Source organism: Ovis canadensis, chromosome 14, assembly GCF_042477335.2.
Source record: "Ovis canadensis isolate MfBH-ARS-UI-01 breed Bighorn chromosome 14, ARS-UI_OviCan_v2, whole genome shotgun sequence".
Classification (NCBI taxonomy): domain Eukaryota; kingdom Metazoa; phylum Chordata; class Mammalia; order Artiodactyla; family Bovidae; genus Ovis; species Ovis canadensis.
In genome coordinates, this window is record NC_091258.1 from 48,640,637 (window position 1) to 48,655,533 (window position 14,897).

A 14,897-nucleotide genomic window follows, 5' to 3' on the forward strand; every position below is an offset into this window, starting at 1 on the left:
GAGCGTGGGTCCCCTAGGGCTCTGCTTCTGAGTACAGCATGGTGTATCCCTGCCCTGGGCATCCAAATTCACACCTGACTCCTTTCCCTCCCCTTGCTGGTCAGCAGGCCCCACAGTCACTCTCACAGTGGGGAGAGGGAGGAGAAATTCTTGGGCTGGTTTCCAGGCCAAAAAAAATATGAGTTTGGGGGATAAACAGTTCATTCCACTCTTGATAGACCTCCAGGAAGTGCAGACAAACAGCAGCTGCTGACAGAGGAATGAAAAGAGAGACTTTAGCCTTTTTTTTTCTTTCTTTCTTTTTTTAGCTATTCTGCGGGGACCAGATGTCTAGACAGGCTGTTTTGACCTAGAGGAGGTAGGCACCATTATTGTAGAAGATTAGCCAGGCAACAATGTTTCTGTAACGTTCAGCTTCAGTCCTTAAACAGGCTGGCACTGGTGGCCATGGCCTTGAGGTGACCATATAAAGCTGATTATGGAAATACACACACATGTACATTCTTATATACTTGGGGGCATGGGACTACTCACACCCAAGCAGCAAGCAGATTTTAGCCAACAAGGTGATGTGTTGTTCCCTTAATCTCACCCAAGGCATCTTCATGCCCTGTCCCCACCAGGGGGAAACGAGCACACTAGCAAAGTCTGGTCCTCTAGGATCCCCCCGGACACAGGGACAGTTTGGGGGCAGAGGTTGTGACAAAAGTTTCCCAGGTGCTGCCGACAATGGGCGGAAGTGAAAAGAGGATGGAGGCAGAGAAGCCCAGGGCCTGGCTCCAGAGCTGACCTGAATGTCATCCATGATACCCTCTACTCTCTGCCCACCCCTCCTCTTTCAAGGCATCTTCAAGTTCTGCTGATTCAACCTCCAAACAGCTTCCGGGTATGTCTCCTTTCCATGCCCACCGTTCCTTTCCCAGTACAGGTCATTTTCATCTCTCACCTCCTTCTGGTCTCCCCATCTCCAGTTCATTTCCCACAGAGCAGGCATACCCTGTCTCTCTTTGAAAAATCTGGTGCCATCCTCCTGCCCAAAGTTTTTCTGTGGCTTCTTGTTGCTCCTAAACCTTGTATTCCTTTATTTGGCTTTCAAGTCCTGGGGAGTCTGCCCTCACCTGCTTCTCCAGTTTCAACAAATAACACAAACCTCTAAGGTCTCCTGGAGAAGGAAATGGCAGTCCACTCCAGTATTCTTGCCTGGAAAATCCCATGGACAGAGGAGCCTGGCGTGCTACTGTCCACAGGGTCCCAAGAGTCGGACATATCTTAGCGACTAAACCACCACCACCACCACTCTGCCCCCTATTTTCTGGCCACACCAGCCATGCTGCCCCTCAGCCTCTAAATGGTGGCGCTGTTGAGGCAGGGCCAGGGGAGGAAATCTTGCCATCAGGAAGGGCTGAACATACCATGGAGAACTCTGCTAAATCCAAACCCTCTTTGGCAACTTACCCTCTCTAAAAACAGGGGCATGAGTGAACCTCTCAGACTGCTTAGGTTCAGGTTTTGCTGGGACCTCTCCCTCTTCCTCCCCACCCCACCCTGCCCCAGCAGTCAGAAGTGGTTGCCCCTTGTTGGAGCTGGCAAGTGAACTCAGTAGGGCCACGACCACCACATTCTGGCACCTGGCACCACACTTCAGCACAGCAAGCACTTGACCAGCATCCAGTGAAGAGTGAGTTGACTGGGAGCATGGGAGGCTGCTGCCTTCCCTTCCTTCCCAGAACACGGAGATGTGACAGCCAGTGGCAGTACATCCAGGGAGCCAGAGTTACTGTGTGCCCAGAGCTATGCTGCCGGTTAGTAGCCCATAGTACATTCAGTCTTCACGATGGCCCACGAGGTAGGTTTTTACCAGCCTCAGTTTTTTCTCTGATTGATATTTCTTTTTTGTTTTAAAATTGAATTATAGTTGATTTGGGCTTCCCTGGTGGTTCAGATGGTAAAGAATCTGCCTGCAATACAAGAGCCCCAGGTTTGATCTCCGTGGCTCAGGAAGATCCCCTGGAGAAGGGAATGGCTACCCACTCCGGTATTCTTGCCTGGAGGATTCCATGGACAGAGGAGCCTGGCGGCTATAGTCCATGGGGTCGCAAAGAGTCAGACACAACTGAGCGACTAACACTTTCACTTTTTCACTATGGTTGATTTACAAAGTTGTGTCGTTTCAGGTTACAGCAAGGTGATTCAACCACACATGCACACACAGATATGTGTGTGTGTATATATTTTTTCTTTTTCAGATTCTTTTCCTTTATGTGTTGGTGTGATGTTTAGTCACTAAGTTGTGTCTGACTCTTTTGTGACCCCATGGACTGTAACCTGCCAGGCTTCTCTGTCCATGGGATTTCCCAGGGAAGAATACTGGAGTGGGTTGCCATATCCTTCTCCAGGGGATCTTCCTGACCCAGGGATGGAACCTGCATCTCCTGCATTGGCAGGCAGGTTCTTTACTCCTGAGCCGCCAGGGAAGCCTCTTTTCACTTAGAGTTTATTACAAAATACTGAATATTGTTCCCTGTGCTATACAGTAGGTCCTTGTTAGTTGTGTTTTATATACAGTAGTGTGTATATGTTAATCCCAAGCTCCTTATTTATCCCCATGCCTCCCATTTGGGGGAAGCTTGTAAGGACAATGGAATTAAGATTCTATGAAGGAGAAATATCCTTAGTCTTCTGTTATCTGGGCTCTGGGACCCCAAGCCAGACCTACTCAGACTTTGTCTCTTTTAGCTCATCCTCTGAGTGTGCTCCAGGCCCTGACAGGCCAGAGCTCTGAAGAATGACAGGCAGCTGTTTGGTCAAGTCTGCCATGTCTGACTGCATACCTCCTGTTCACCGCTGCCGGGCTCACCAGGGTTGACTCTTGTCTTCAGTGAGGAAAGTTCATGGTTCATAAGGCAGGCACCTGGGGAAGCCAGCAGTGGTAGGCAGAGTAGCCCACTGGCCCTGGAGTAGAACCTACCTGCCTTAAACCTGTCTGAGAAGGACAGGTGTGGGGAGACCAGCTGATGGGCAGGCACATGATCACAGTAGTGCCCTCCTGGCAAGTCAGATAGTTCTTTGGACGTCTCGACTTCCAGCTGCTCCCTCTCTTGAGGAGAATGCTTTCCATTCATCTCTTTGTCCTGATATCCTTTGCTGATTACCTGCCGGTGCTGGCCTTTTGCTGAGGTGTGCAGTGAGAGGGCTGGACGAGTCTCCAGTGATCAATCACATGTGCTGGCATAACACACAGAGTTGGCTATGGGGGCGCCAGGTGCTGGGAGCCAGCCCCGAGCAAGCAATCGTTTGCTCGACAACACACGTGATTGCTCATTTAGCCTCGAGTTCAGACTTGTTGTCTCTTTCCTGCTCATCTCTGAGGCCTGTCAGACCTGTCCTCCACAACACCATGCTGCACATAGCACGCCCTGCCCCAGACCCGCCCGCCCCGCTCCCTGCTTTCATACGGGGAGCTTGCCCTCCTCTGCCTGACTTCCAGGGCTTGCCAAACTAGCTCACCCTGTGAAGCTGACCACCTGAGTCCTCACTGATTCCAAATCTGGCTGAGCATAGGCTCCATCTGAGAAGTTTTTATTTCTTTTTACCTAGTAGGGAAAATGTTCAAACATATGAAAAAGTAGAGAGAAGAGTATATTGAACCCCTTTGTACCCATTGCTTAGCGTCCACAGTTATCAACTAATGCCCTATCTTATTTCATTTATACCTTACCCATCCACTTTTGCAGAATATTTTAAAGCAAATCAGACATTTATTTCATCCACATTTAAGGTTGCATCGCTAAAAGACAGGTGTGTTAGTCACTCAGTCATGTCTGACTCTTTGTGACCCCAAGGACTCTAGCCCACTAGGCTCTTCTGTCCATGAGATTCTCCAGGCAAGAAAACTGGAGTGGTTGCCAGTTTCTTCTCCAGCGGAACTTCCTGAGGGGCTCGTTTTAAAAGTCAGATCCTGGCAAAGGATCTAAATAGACATTTTCCTGAAGAAGACATACAGATGGCCAAGAGGTATATGAAAATGTGCTGAGCCTCACTAACCTTTGGGGAAATGCAAATCAAAACCACAATGACTTGTCACCTCACACCTGTTAGGATGGCTGTTATCAAAAAAAGAAAACAATTGTTGGAGAGGACCTGAAGAGAAGGGAACCCTTGCACACTGTTGGTGGGAATTAAATTGGTGCAATCACTATGGAAAATATTTTGAAGGTTCCTCAAAAAAATTAAAAATAAGACTATCAGATGATTTAGCAATTCCATTTCTGGGCATTTGTCCAAAGGTAACAAAAACACTAACTCAAGATATATGCACCCCCATGTTCACTGCAACATTATTTACAATAACCAAATATGGAAGCCACCTAAGTGTCCATCATGGATGAGTGGATAAAGAAGATGTGGAATGGGGGTTCAGGATGGGGAATACATGTACATCCATGGCTGATTCATGTGAATGTATGGCAAAAACCACCATAATATTGTAAAGTAATTAGCCTCCAATTAAAAGAAATTTTAAAAGTAGCTAAAAAAAAAAAGATGTGGTATATACATCTGATTCGCTGATGAGGAAGATGGGCCTGATATACAGGCCCAAACCCTGTAATCTTTCTTCTCTCCTAATATTCCCCTGCCCCAACTCTCCAGGATCAACTGTCCCCTTAACTGCTGAAAGAGGCGTTCTACCAGTAACATCCAGCAACTCACTGCCATGGCACACAGCAGTCAGAGTGGCCTTTCTAGCACCTGCATCAGATCACTTCACTCCCCTGCTCAAATCCTTTCTGCAACTTCCCATCACACTTAAGAGCCACACTCTTCAGTATGGCTGATGAGGCCTACTATGATCTGGCCTGTTCCTACTTCTCCAACCACATCTTTCATTCTCTTTCCTCCCTGGTCACACTGGCCCTTTTGCCGGTTCTAGTACAGGCCAGCCTCACTCCTACCTCAAGGTCTTTGTGCTTGCCATGTCCTCCTTCAGAAATTCTCTTCCCAGCTCCTCACAGGATTCTTTCACTCGCATCTCCACTGAAATGCCAGCTCCTCAAAGAAGCCTTCCCTTACTACCTAGTATAACATAGCAACCCCTCATCACTCTACCCCATTATCCTGTTCTACTTTTCTGTATAGCAATTATAATTACTTGAAATTATTGTTTGTATCTTCTTTTAGGTTGTGGGTGCCATGAGAAGAGGGTGTTCGATCATCTCACTCACTGAAACATCTCAAGCAACCAGCACAGCGGCTCGTATGTAATGGGTACATGTGTACTTGCTAAGTTGCTTCAGTCATGTCCGACTCTTTGCAGCCCAATGGACTGTAGCTCACCAGGCTCCTCTGTCTCCAGGCAGGAATACCAAAGTGGGTTGCCATGCTCTCTTCCAGGGGATCTTCCAAAAAAAAAGGGGTCGAAACTGCATTTCTTAGGTCTCCTGCATTGGCAGGCAGGTTCTTTACCACTAGCACCACCTGGGTACTCAGTAAGTATTTGTTGAATAAATGGATCGACAGATGGAATGACATCTTCCCAGTCCTTCCTCTTTTCTCCTTACACACACACACACACACGCACGTGCGCACACACACACACACACAGGGAAGCACTCATCAGGCTCCACATTTCTTAAAGAACCTGCCTACATCCTGCCCCAATTTGCACAGGTGTCATTGCAGAAGCCTTATAGGTAGAAACTACCCCCAAGGGTCTTTTTAGAGGTAGAAGTTCTCAAAGGACCAGGAGCCCCCTGTGGGAATATACTTAAAGGAAACAGGGAGGTTTGGGACCTGGTCTTAGATAACTTGGATTTCAAGTCAGACACTATTACAGAAAAACATTTTATTGAGCAGTAAGGGATCCCGTTGGGGCCAGAAAGGGCTGGGAATAAAGGAGCATGTGAGCCTCGGGGAGGGGTTGCTGCCACTTGACTCTCCATCATGCTCTTGCTCCAGGGAGCAGGTCTTCCTGGGTCTCTTTATCCTGCCTCCTGATCCAAGGCAGGAGGCTTTTTGGGAAGTTGCACATTGCTTCTTTCAGTTTGGAAAAGCCCAGCTCCCCTTGGTGTGTAGTGGTGGCAGCTGGCCAATGGCTCAGGCAGGAGCCTGTGTGGTAGAGAGGGCCCCTGCAAAGGCTACCCCACACTTCTCTCTGCTCCTGGGTCCTCCTTGGCTCACAGTGTGCAGATTATTCTTTCTTATGCTCACAAAGGGGCTCCTGAGAATTGAGCAGAGGAACATCAGGTTTTCTTCCAGGCCAGCTTCAGTCCTGGGATGTTCAGAGCAGACTCTCAACCCTGTTTCTGAGGTTCCTTGCTTATGGCCATTTAGTGTGGAAGGAGGCTCCTGGTTGATGAAGGAAGGCTCAGACAGAATGGTGCAGGTTCTAATCTGTGGCAGTGGGGGTCACTGCAGGAAGCAGCATTTGCTGCCCTTAGGCAGTTAAACCATCGCTCTCTTTTCAGAGTGTGGCTCAGCTGGCAAGCTTCTGCGGGGTCAGCCTTCTGCCACCATGCTGCAGTCGCTGAATTCTGGGGCTGGAGCAACTGAGGTCTGTTATCCGACTCCTCCAGAGCTCACTGTCTCTTGGGAGTGCGGCTGAGGACTGGCTTCTCTGCTTCCACCTTGGCTGGGGTGGCCACAGGAGCATCCCCATAGGCCCGGTAGCCACCGACCAGGCATGTGTCCCCATGCCAGCCTGCCTGTGTTTCTCCATGCCCTCGGTAGAGAACATGGCAGTGACCAGGTGTAGGAGGGAAAATGGGAGCCAGAGCTGCTGCAAAGAAAACAGTTGATCAGTTGCTTCTGCTGTACACAGTCTCCTGCCAGAATTTCCCCCTCTCACCTCTCTCCCAGTTTCTGGCTGAAGCCCTTTAGTCTGCTTGATATCCAAAACACAGCCTCTGCCCATCACCCCATGAGTCCCTAGAGAAGGAACATTGGCTGCCAAAGCAATTCCTAGAGCCTGTGACTGCAGCCGATGAGGAACTCTGATTGCCGTTTCCAGAGAAAACCTGAAAATAATTGCAATCAGGATCCCTTCCTTCTCTCCCTTCCACACCAGAGAAAACATTCCTTAAGGTCTGTCTTTAATGGAAATGCATTTCAAGTTTTGGGAAAAGGAGTCTGATTTGGTAAGAACCCCTCCCACCTTGGCAACCCCTCCTGGGCCCCATTTATATTGCCTGTTTCATCCACACTGAACTCTAGCCCTCTGATACTTTTATCTAGATTAGAAAATACTGAGGCAGAGTGACCAGGAGATTCAGAACCAGATTGTGGGTACCAAGTCTAGACTCGCATCAGCCTCCTGGGACACCATCTCCTCAGCCTCAGTCTTATTAGCATTTCATCACTCCCCTGGTTCTTCTGGTCTTTCCCTCAATACCACACCACTGTTTCCCCCAGTATGCAGCAGCTCAGTCTGGAATGTGTCCTAGGGGACCCATGTAGATATCCCCATAACTGCACGAAGGTGCCTGGGCTTGAAGGTGCAGTTCAAGAGCAGCCCTCTTCCTCAAACTGCTCCATTTATCATTTGCTGACAAAAATGCACTTGCCTCTTGCTAAGAGGCCAATCAGGAAAGGATCTGAATGGAAGCGTCCTGTAGCCCAAAGAGGAAGGCTACATTTAAAGACCAGGACCTTCCTGCTCACTTGCCCAGGGGTGACCTTTTGCTTATCCTCAGCAATGAGCACTGTGGGTCCCTGAAGGTGCCCAGGACACTCATTGGGAAAGTGCTGAGGTGTGTGTGTGGGCAAGCCCAAAAGGAACACGTGGTGGCCAGGTGAGGCTGTGTGTACACAACACCTCTTATACAGATGTCCAGTCTCAGCCTACCTGCTGTGTTGCCCTCCCAGGGGACAGAGGACAAGTTAGAGTGAATATAGAAGATTCGATCAGACATTCTCTCTTACACAGCCAAAGACTGCTATCTGGTAGAGGACTGGTAGGGAAGTTTCTCCGAGAGTAGCATGTTTGTGCAGTTACCCTGCCATGGAAACTGTGATAAGGGCTGTGAGGTCATCACTACCCAGTGAGGTCATATAAGGAACCTGTGACTTGAGGGGCAGGCTGCAGGCTCTTGGGGTTTTTTGGAGGAGAGCAGAGTTAAGGCAGAGAGGCACCTTGCCTGGCCCCTCACACCTGGGCCTCCCCACATGTGCCCTAGTCTAGTAGCCACCCTCTGGGGAGTATGCCTGTGGGCTGGCACAGCCCCTGGTGGCATGGGTGGGCAAGAGAAACCCACATTCTGAGATTGGCTTGAGAGGCAAAATTGACCTAAGAGACACTAGGCTGTATGGTACTAACCCAAAGAGAGACAGAGATTTGTGTGGACTGGGGAATTGGGGAAGGTTGCTTGGCAGTGGGCCTGAAGGCCTAGTGAGATATGGACCCATGGGGAAGAGTGGGGAGTCATACCAGTTTGAAAGAATAAAAGCAAAGACACACTCTTCTCGACCTTGTTCTACCCCAAATATAAATTAATAGCCCTCTCACATTTTTACAACTGCCAAGACTTAAAAGACCAAGAGGTTAAGGGGCCTACCCAAGGCTACACAGGCAGTGGAGTGGTTCTGCTCAATGGTAGGTTCATATCAGGGTCCAGATTTACAGCCAATAGGAATGTGAGGACAAGCTCATCCCAATTTAAAGTGACACCAAGAGATGTTAAAGGTGCAAAATGAGGGCCCTGATGACTTCACTAAGTGGGAGTGATAGACCCATTTTAACAGGAAATTCAAAACAAACTCATGACAAAATGACAACGTAAGCATTACACTCCCCTCTCCCTTAAAAGCAAAAATCATTATAATCCCCCTTCTCTCCACCATGAAAAGATGAGATAACAGGCTAAGTAGCAACCCAGGTGAAAAACATGGTTAACACCGTGAAGAGGTGTTACTAAGACAGTTTGATCCGACTCAAAGAAGGAAAGAGACAGCTCTGCCCTTAGCCTGATAAGGTTCACAGGAAGGAAAGTTTGGGGCAGCCTTTGGTAATGTGGCAATGTAAGATAACTGCCGGGAGCCAGCGTGAGGAATTCCACCCGTGACAAGGTCATGCGGCCGAGCTCTGATAGCAAGGCTAATCAGACCTCAGGTTTTCCCCTGGAATTTCCTGAGCATCCACCCCCCAAAAATAAGAATCTGCCTGCTTTGCCACTCTTCTGACATTCTCTGGAAAAAGTCAATTCAGGGCTTTAGTCTTCTGCATTTGAGTGTTTCAATCCCAAAACCCCTCTGATGGGTTTCTAGCCTGCCTGCAGGACTTGTACAGCTGTGCCTGTGATTGTTTGAGGCCTCCTGACCGCAGGAGGCACAGGAAGCTTGAAACATCCTAGGAATGTAGGGGCTTCCGAGGAGTCAAAATCACTAGAATAGGACTGATTAAAAGTTTCATTTGTTGAGCCAGTACTTGCTGCCAAATTTTCATATCCTTAAGTTTTAGATATAGTTGGTATATAGAAAAACAAGTAGTAGACCTGGTATTAGCAACATTAGATCTTTGAGTTAAGTACCTTCTTTGTTATAACCCACTGCACCTTTGTTCTATAGAGATGTAACTTTAATGCTTTAAGGAGATGCAGATTAAAGAAAAACATTTCAGGGGAAACAAAATTAACATTCATTAAGGAAGAGAGCCAAAAAGCCTTAACAAGCCTCCTGGCCAGAAGATAATGTAAATCACCTGAGACCTTTTGTATACAAAAAAGATATACAGAAAGGGTCAGGACTGCTGCCCCTGCGTGACTCTGTATCTTCCATTATGTAAAATTTAGGGTTATATATATAAACACCTTTTAAATAATAAAGTTGGAGGGGGTTTTTGCACAAGCCTGGCCTCCCCCGTGTTGATTCTTTCTCTTGCTCCCTCCCTCTCCTTCTCAGGCTGATCCCTTGGAACGTGGAGGCTCACTGTGTCTACTTACTTGTCCCGGCTTCTAAGATCCTAAGATCCGTAAGAGAGATCACCCAAGGTGGGGCACTCTCCGATATTCGAACGGGTGCCGGCGGCCTAACGTAGACGGTGCAAGCTCCTTGTCTGGAGCTTTATTGGTTTTCCACGTAACCCAAGTTAATCAGCCTCTTCTCTCCACTTAATTTTCTTACTACACTATTTCTTCCTAACCTAATCTTATATTAATAAATAAATAAGTTTTCCTCGCCGACTCCATCCACCCTTCGAATTCCCTGGATCCACTGTGGCTAGACCCCGGCAGATAACCTTCTTCAGGGGCTCCCTGTAGCTGACCTTAAGAAAGCAAAGATGGGACATCTGTTTACTGGGGCTGTTGCAGAGGGGATGTGCCCAGGAGGTGGAGACGTCTTGGGCTATTATTTGAGAGGTTGGGCCACTCTGGTTGCAAATCACAAAAACCTTCTGTCTACTCCTAAATTGCTTGAATTGGCGGGTGCACATTAGGACAGATGAAGTCAGGCCTAATTAGAGCAGACTGCCTTTGGGAATGCTAGAAGGTAAAATGTGAAGCGAAATGCTCTGTAGGTTTTTCATGGCAAGTAGGCCAGAATGAGACCACTGATTGTCCAAGGCTTCAGAGATTACTTGTCTGACTCTGGTGCGGTGGGGGTACCAATACCTTATAATAACTCGGCTGGGCACCTGGGGAAGGCAGAATACATGGTTTATTAACTTAAGAGGGTGGGAAACTCATCTGGGGATTCCACAAAACAACAAACACTTATATGTGGATTTTTGGACCAACTCTCAGAAAACTTACGTAGCTCTGAAGTAGGGTTCAGGGATCTGTACTTTAAACAAGTTGCACCAAAGTGGTCCATGGATAGTTGACTAAATTATTGTCTATTTGGGTTTGCTTTTGAGAGTCAAAGTGGGCAATATTAAAAATTGCAGCAGGCATAGATATAAACAAGGAATATTCAAGGCAAACAGAAATGTAGTTATTCTACATGTGAATCACATTTGAGAAAACTTAGCCTAGTGGTTAAAGAACACAACTCTTAGGACACAGACCAGATTCTGTCCTTATTTGTGTGATTTTGAGCAAGTTCTTTCATCTTTCTGACTGTTTCCTCATATGGGAAAGACTGTACATTTAGCACAATATTCTCTTTTGGCAAAGGTTGCTCTGAGCCCATTCCTGTTCTCTGCCAACTTAATCCTTTTCAGTGTGTGAGCAGTTTTAAGTTGTTTTCTTAAGTATTCTTTCAACCATTCCTTACTTTAGGCAAAGCTTATATAATGCTGCTAGGTTCTATAACGCTTATAGAACATAGGAGATAGTGAGCGGATGCTATAAGCTTATTTTGCCAGTTTTATAAAAACGTTTAACCTTTCCTCTTCCTCTGCAGCCAAGAGATGGGAAAGAAGGCAGAGGCTGGAAATGCACACTAAGGAATACTTCTGTGTCAGTCTGCCTTTTATTCTTCTGCCACTGCTTCCCAGAGAGATTTCACTAAGACAGCCTAAGCTTGCCATGGCCATTGTTCATAAAGAAAATTTCTCTATTGCTAGTCACATCCCCTTTTCCTTTTCCTGAGGGCTTAATGGATTTTTTTTTTTTTAATTTGCCTGTGTAAGGTCTTAGCTGTGGCCACAGGGTAAGGCTGGGATTTAGCTGCCCTGTCCCACAGCATGTGGCATCTTAGTTCCCCAACCAGGGTTCAAACCCTGGGGATGTGGTTCAAACCCACATCCCCTGCATTAGGAGGCAGATTGTTAACCACTGGACCACCAGGGAATGGATGGTTTTTGGGGCAGGAAATATAAAGTCGAAACAAAAACATCAACTGAAGGAGCCTTTGTCCTAGGTGCAGTAGTTTGGAGTGTGAATTTTCTCAGAATCCAGTGAATTGTGCCCCAGGTAGAAACTACAGAAACATCACTTACTGTTAGAAATCATGACATGATACAAAGCCAAAATCAACTTTATTCTTCGTGTGAAAGACTACAGAGAGCCACGTTCAGTAGTTCACCCTCCAGTGTTGACCAGCAGCTGGGGCCTTTAGAAGGTGACTAAGCAGCCCAGAGCATCCTGCTGACAAGTGTGCTCACCCATCCAGCACACAGGGAAAGACCCCTGTTATGGCATCATATTTAAGCCTGCTGCAGTAAGGTTTCCTGGTGCAAAGGCTCACTTATGGAGGACGCTAGACCTGGTAGGCTTCTCCTCCTGCGAGCTGCCAGCTCAATCTTCTGAACCAGGCTCACATCCCAGGGATGGGTCACAAAGCTGATGACTGTTCCTGGCACCTCACTCCCCACACGGCCCACCCTCCCTGCTCTGTGGATGTAATCCTGCAGGGTGAGAGGGAAATCATAATTGATGACGATTTCCACCTGGGTGCTGTCCAGGCCCCGAGAGGCGATGTCTGTGCAGAGAAGTATGTCTCGGGAGCCCTTCTGGAAGGACTGGAAGATACCTGCCCTCATGGAGGCTGGCATTTGTCCCTGCAGTCTTAAGTGTTGGATTTTGTGGTCATCCAGAATATATCCCAGCCAGTTCACAGTGCTGGAGCTGTTACAGAACACGAGAACAGTTCCTGTGGAGCCAGTCCTATGTGCTCTGTCATGCTGCTTGAGGATCTGCACCAACTCAGTCACCTTCTCTGCTCCTTTCAGCCTCATGAACGTCTGTTTGACATGAGGCATGATGCAGTGGAGCTTGGAACTGGTAATGGTGGTTAGAGAGTCTAAGCTGGCAACTTTACTCAGCAGCTGGCCTACACCGTCGGGAAATGTGGCCCCCACCAGCACTAACTGAGCTTTGGGATTGAAAGGGTCTTTTAAGTCAGCGGGGCCTTCTGCTATGTGACTCTTCTCCAATATGTAATCCACCAGTTCCAGGAAACTTTCATCCAACAATGTATCTACCTCATCCAACACCAAGAAAGAGAGGCGCGCCAGGCTGATCAGTTGACCTTTCAGGGCCTTCCACAGAGCCCCCGGAGTGGCCACCAGTACATCTGCTGGAGGATGTTTGGACAGTTGCAGCCTGATCCTACTCATGCCATGGCCTCCCCCTAACTCCTGCACCCGGAGGCCTAAGGAGCTGCCCAAGGGCCGGGCCACGGCCCGCACCTGTTCAGCTAATTCTCGAGAAGGCACAAGGACCAGGGCTCGAGGAGCAGGGATACGACTGGCGTCCAGGCTTGGCTGGCCCAAGAGCCGTTGAAGCAGAGGTAGCATGTAGCCGAGAGTCTTGCCACTGCCGGTTTCCGCGGCGCAGAGGATGTGGCGGCCGCGAAGTAATGGGGGAATGGTACTCGACTGCACGGTTGTGGGCCGAACGACTTCGGGAGCAGCTTCTTGGAGTGCGCTCAGCACACGGGGCTCCAGACCCAGATCGGCGAAGCTGCCCTTGGACGAGAGGTTCCGCAGCGCTGGGGCCTCATGCTGAGCGCGCTCAATGGAGAAATAGTCCTGGCGAGCGCGCCGATGCTTCCAGCCTCGCGAAACGAGTGGCGCAGCCTGCCAACGGCCCAGCGTTTGGCGTGCGGGCTGGTTCAACTCCGGTCGTCGGGCCGAGATCAGCAGCGGGCCAGGTCGCACCAACACCGGCCGCAGGGGGCTCCGCTGCCCGCTCTGCCGCTGTTCCTGCCGCCTCTGTAGAGCCCGCGGGATGCGCACCACGGGCAGGGGCTCATCGGGACCGCGGACTGTCAGGTCCCGTCGAGGCGCCAGAAGCAACCGAGGCACGAGCGACAACAGCCGTAGCTGCAGTGCTAGAGCCATAGTCCCCTTGGTGCGGAAGAGGCGCACAACAATGACGTCACGCGCGCGCCAAGTCCTCGCGGACGGTGGCCGGCGCGGCTCAGTAAGGCATGAGGAATTGGCGAACTGGGTGGAAGGAGGGAGGATCTGTAGAGTTCAGCAGCGGCGAGGTCTGTAGGTCCAAACCGGGTGGTGACGTCCAGGCCCCGGCTAACCTTGGGGAAGGGTGCGCGATGAAGGCAGGATCGGGGTCCGGCGACAGGCGGCGATGGGGCCCTGGCATTAGGAATCAGGAGGGCTGAGGGCTTCTGGCGATCCGATGTCGGATCCCTACAATTCTCCTTTGTCGCCCTCACAGCTCCTGTAATGGCATGTCCAGTTCTGATCGCCCCGTGTAAACTGTGAGGGTGCGGCGGTGTTTTCACAGATGTGCTCCCCTTGTAAGGTCTTCTAATATAAATATTTATTGAGAATCTGAGTGAATGGTCAGGCCTGGGGGCCGAGACCAGGGGTAGATCTAGGCTCAGCGTTCCCCCACCGCCCAGAGAGGTGAGGGCCCAGAGAGCAAGCCGATGGACTTCAGCATATCATCTCTTCACTCAAGAGAACTCATCTCTTCGGACCTTTTCCGCTTGCTTTTCAGCTGAGATTCATTCTTCCTTCTCTTGTCACCCTTTCCAACTTCTCATCCTGAAGCTCACCTAGCTCCTCCGGCTTTCAGGTTGGATGCCTAAATTACTTGAATAGTAGTGGGAGGGTCCTGCTACAGGTATATGACTTGTCTCACAAAGTCATGATCAGGCAGAATATTTTACCTAAATTCAGTTCAGGTTGCGAAAAAACCTTACACAATTGGTACTTCCTGAACGGATATAGAAAATGGGCATCAGATCATTTCTGTAATCTCTAGTGCCTGGGGTAGGAGATAAGGTAAATATGGGTTAACTACTTGGAAGAGCCTTAACATTGGAAGAAAGAGGTTTTGGGGTTTTTTGTTGGCCACTGCTGCACAGCCTTTGGTGCTGCCTGGAGTGCAAGTATGGAATCTTAACCACTGGACCACCAGGGAAGTCCCTGGAGAAAAGTTTTACTTTCATTACATACTGTTATAAAGATAAATACTATTATATTTCAAATAGTGCTTTGATACACGATAGGCTTTTCTGGAGAGTTATCTGTTAAACTAGAGGAAGAGAGAGTA

The 14,897-nt window shown here is 48.9% G+C and overlaps 3 protein-coding genes across 9 annotated transcripts in view; 1 reads left to right on the top strand and 2 right to left on the bottom strand.

Moving 5' to 3' along the window:
* DUS2 (dihydrouridine synthase 2) overlaps positions 1–14,897 on the top strand; it is a 45,300-nt gene that overhangs the window by 452 nt on the left and 29,951 nt on the right. Inside the window, exons 2-3 of one of the 7 annotated variants that reach the window (XM_069550137.1) lie at positions 309–886; positions 5,179–5,254. The gene's annotated coding sequence lies outside the window, so the exon portion shown is untranslated. Of the gene's footprint in view, positions 1–308; positions 887–5,178; positions 5,255–11,888; positions 13,867–14,332; positions 14,418–14,897 lie in introns of those variants that run through there. The other 6 variants (XM_069550140.1, XM_069550136.1, XM_069550139.1 and 3 more) reach the window with 6 other exon arrangements.
* On the bottom strand, positions 6,399–7,907 carry DPEP2NB (DPEP2 neighbor). Its single transcript, XM_069550147.1, is given in 3 exon segments — positions 6,399–6,553; positions 6,555–6,775; positions 7,841–7,907. Coding segments are annotated over 3 exon segments (369 nt in total). The 3' UTR covers positions 6,399–6,472.
* On the bottom strand, positions 11,893–13,761 carry DDX28 (DEAD-box helicase 28). The gene has a single exon (XM_069550132.1). The coding sequence runs from the start codon at positions 13,715–13,717 to the stop codon at positions 12,080–12,082; it is 1,638 nt and encodes a 545-aa protein (XP_069406233.1). The 5' UTR covers positions 13,718–13,761; the 3' UTR covers positions 11,893–12,079.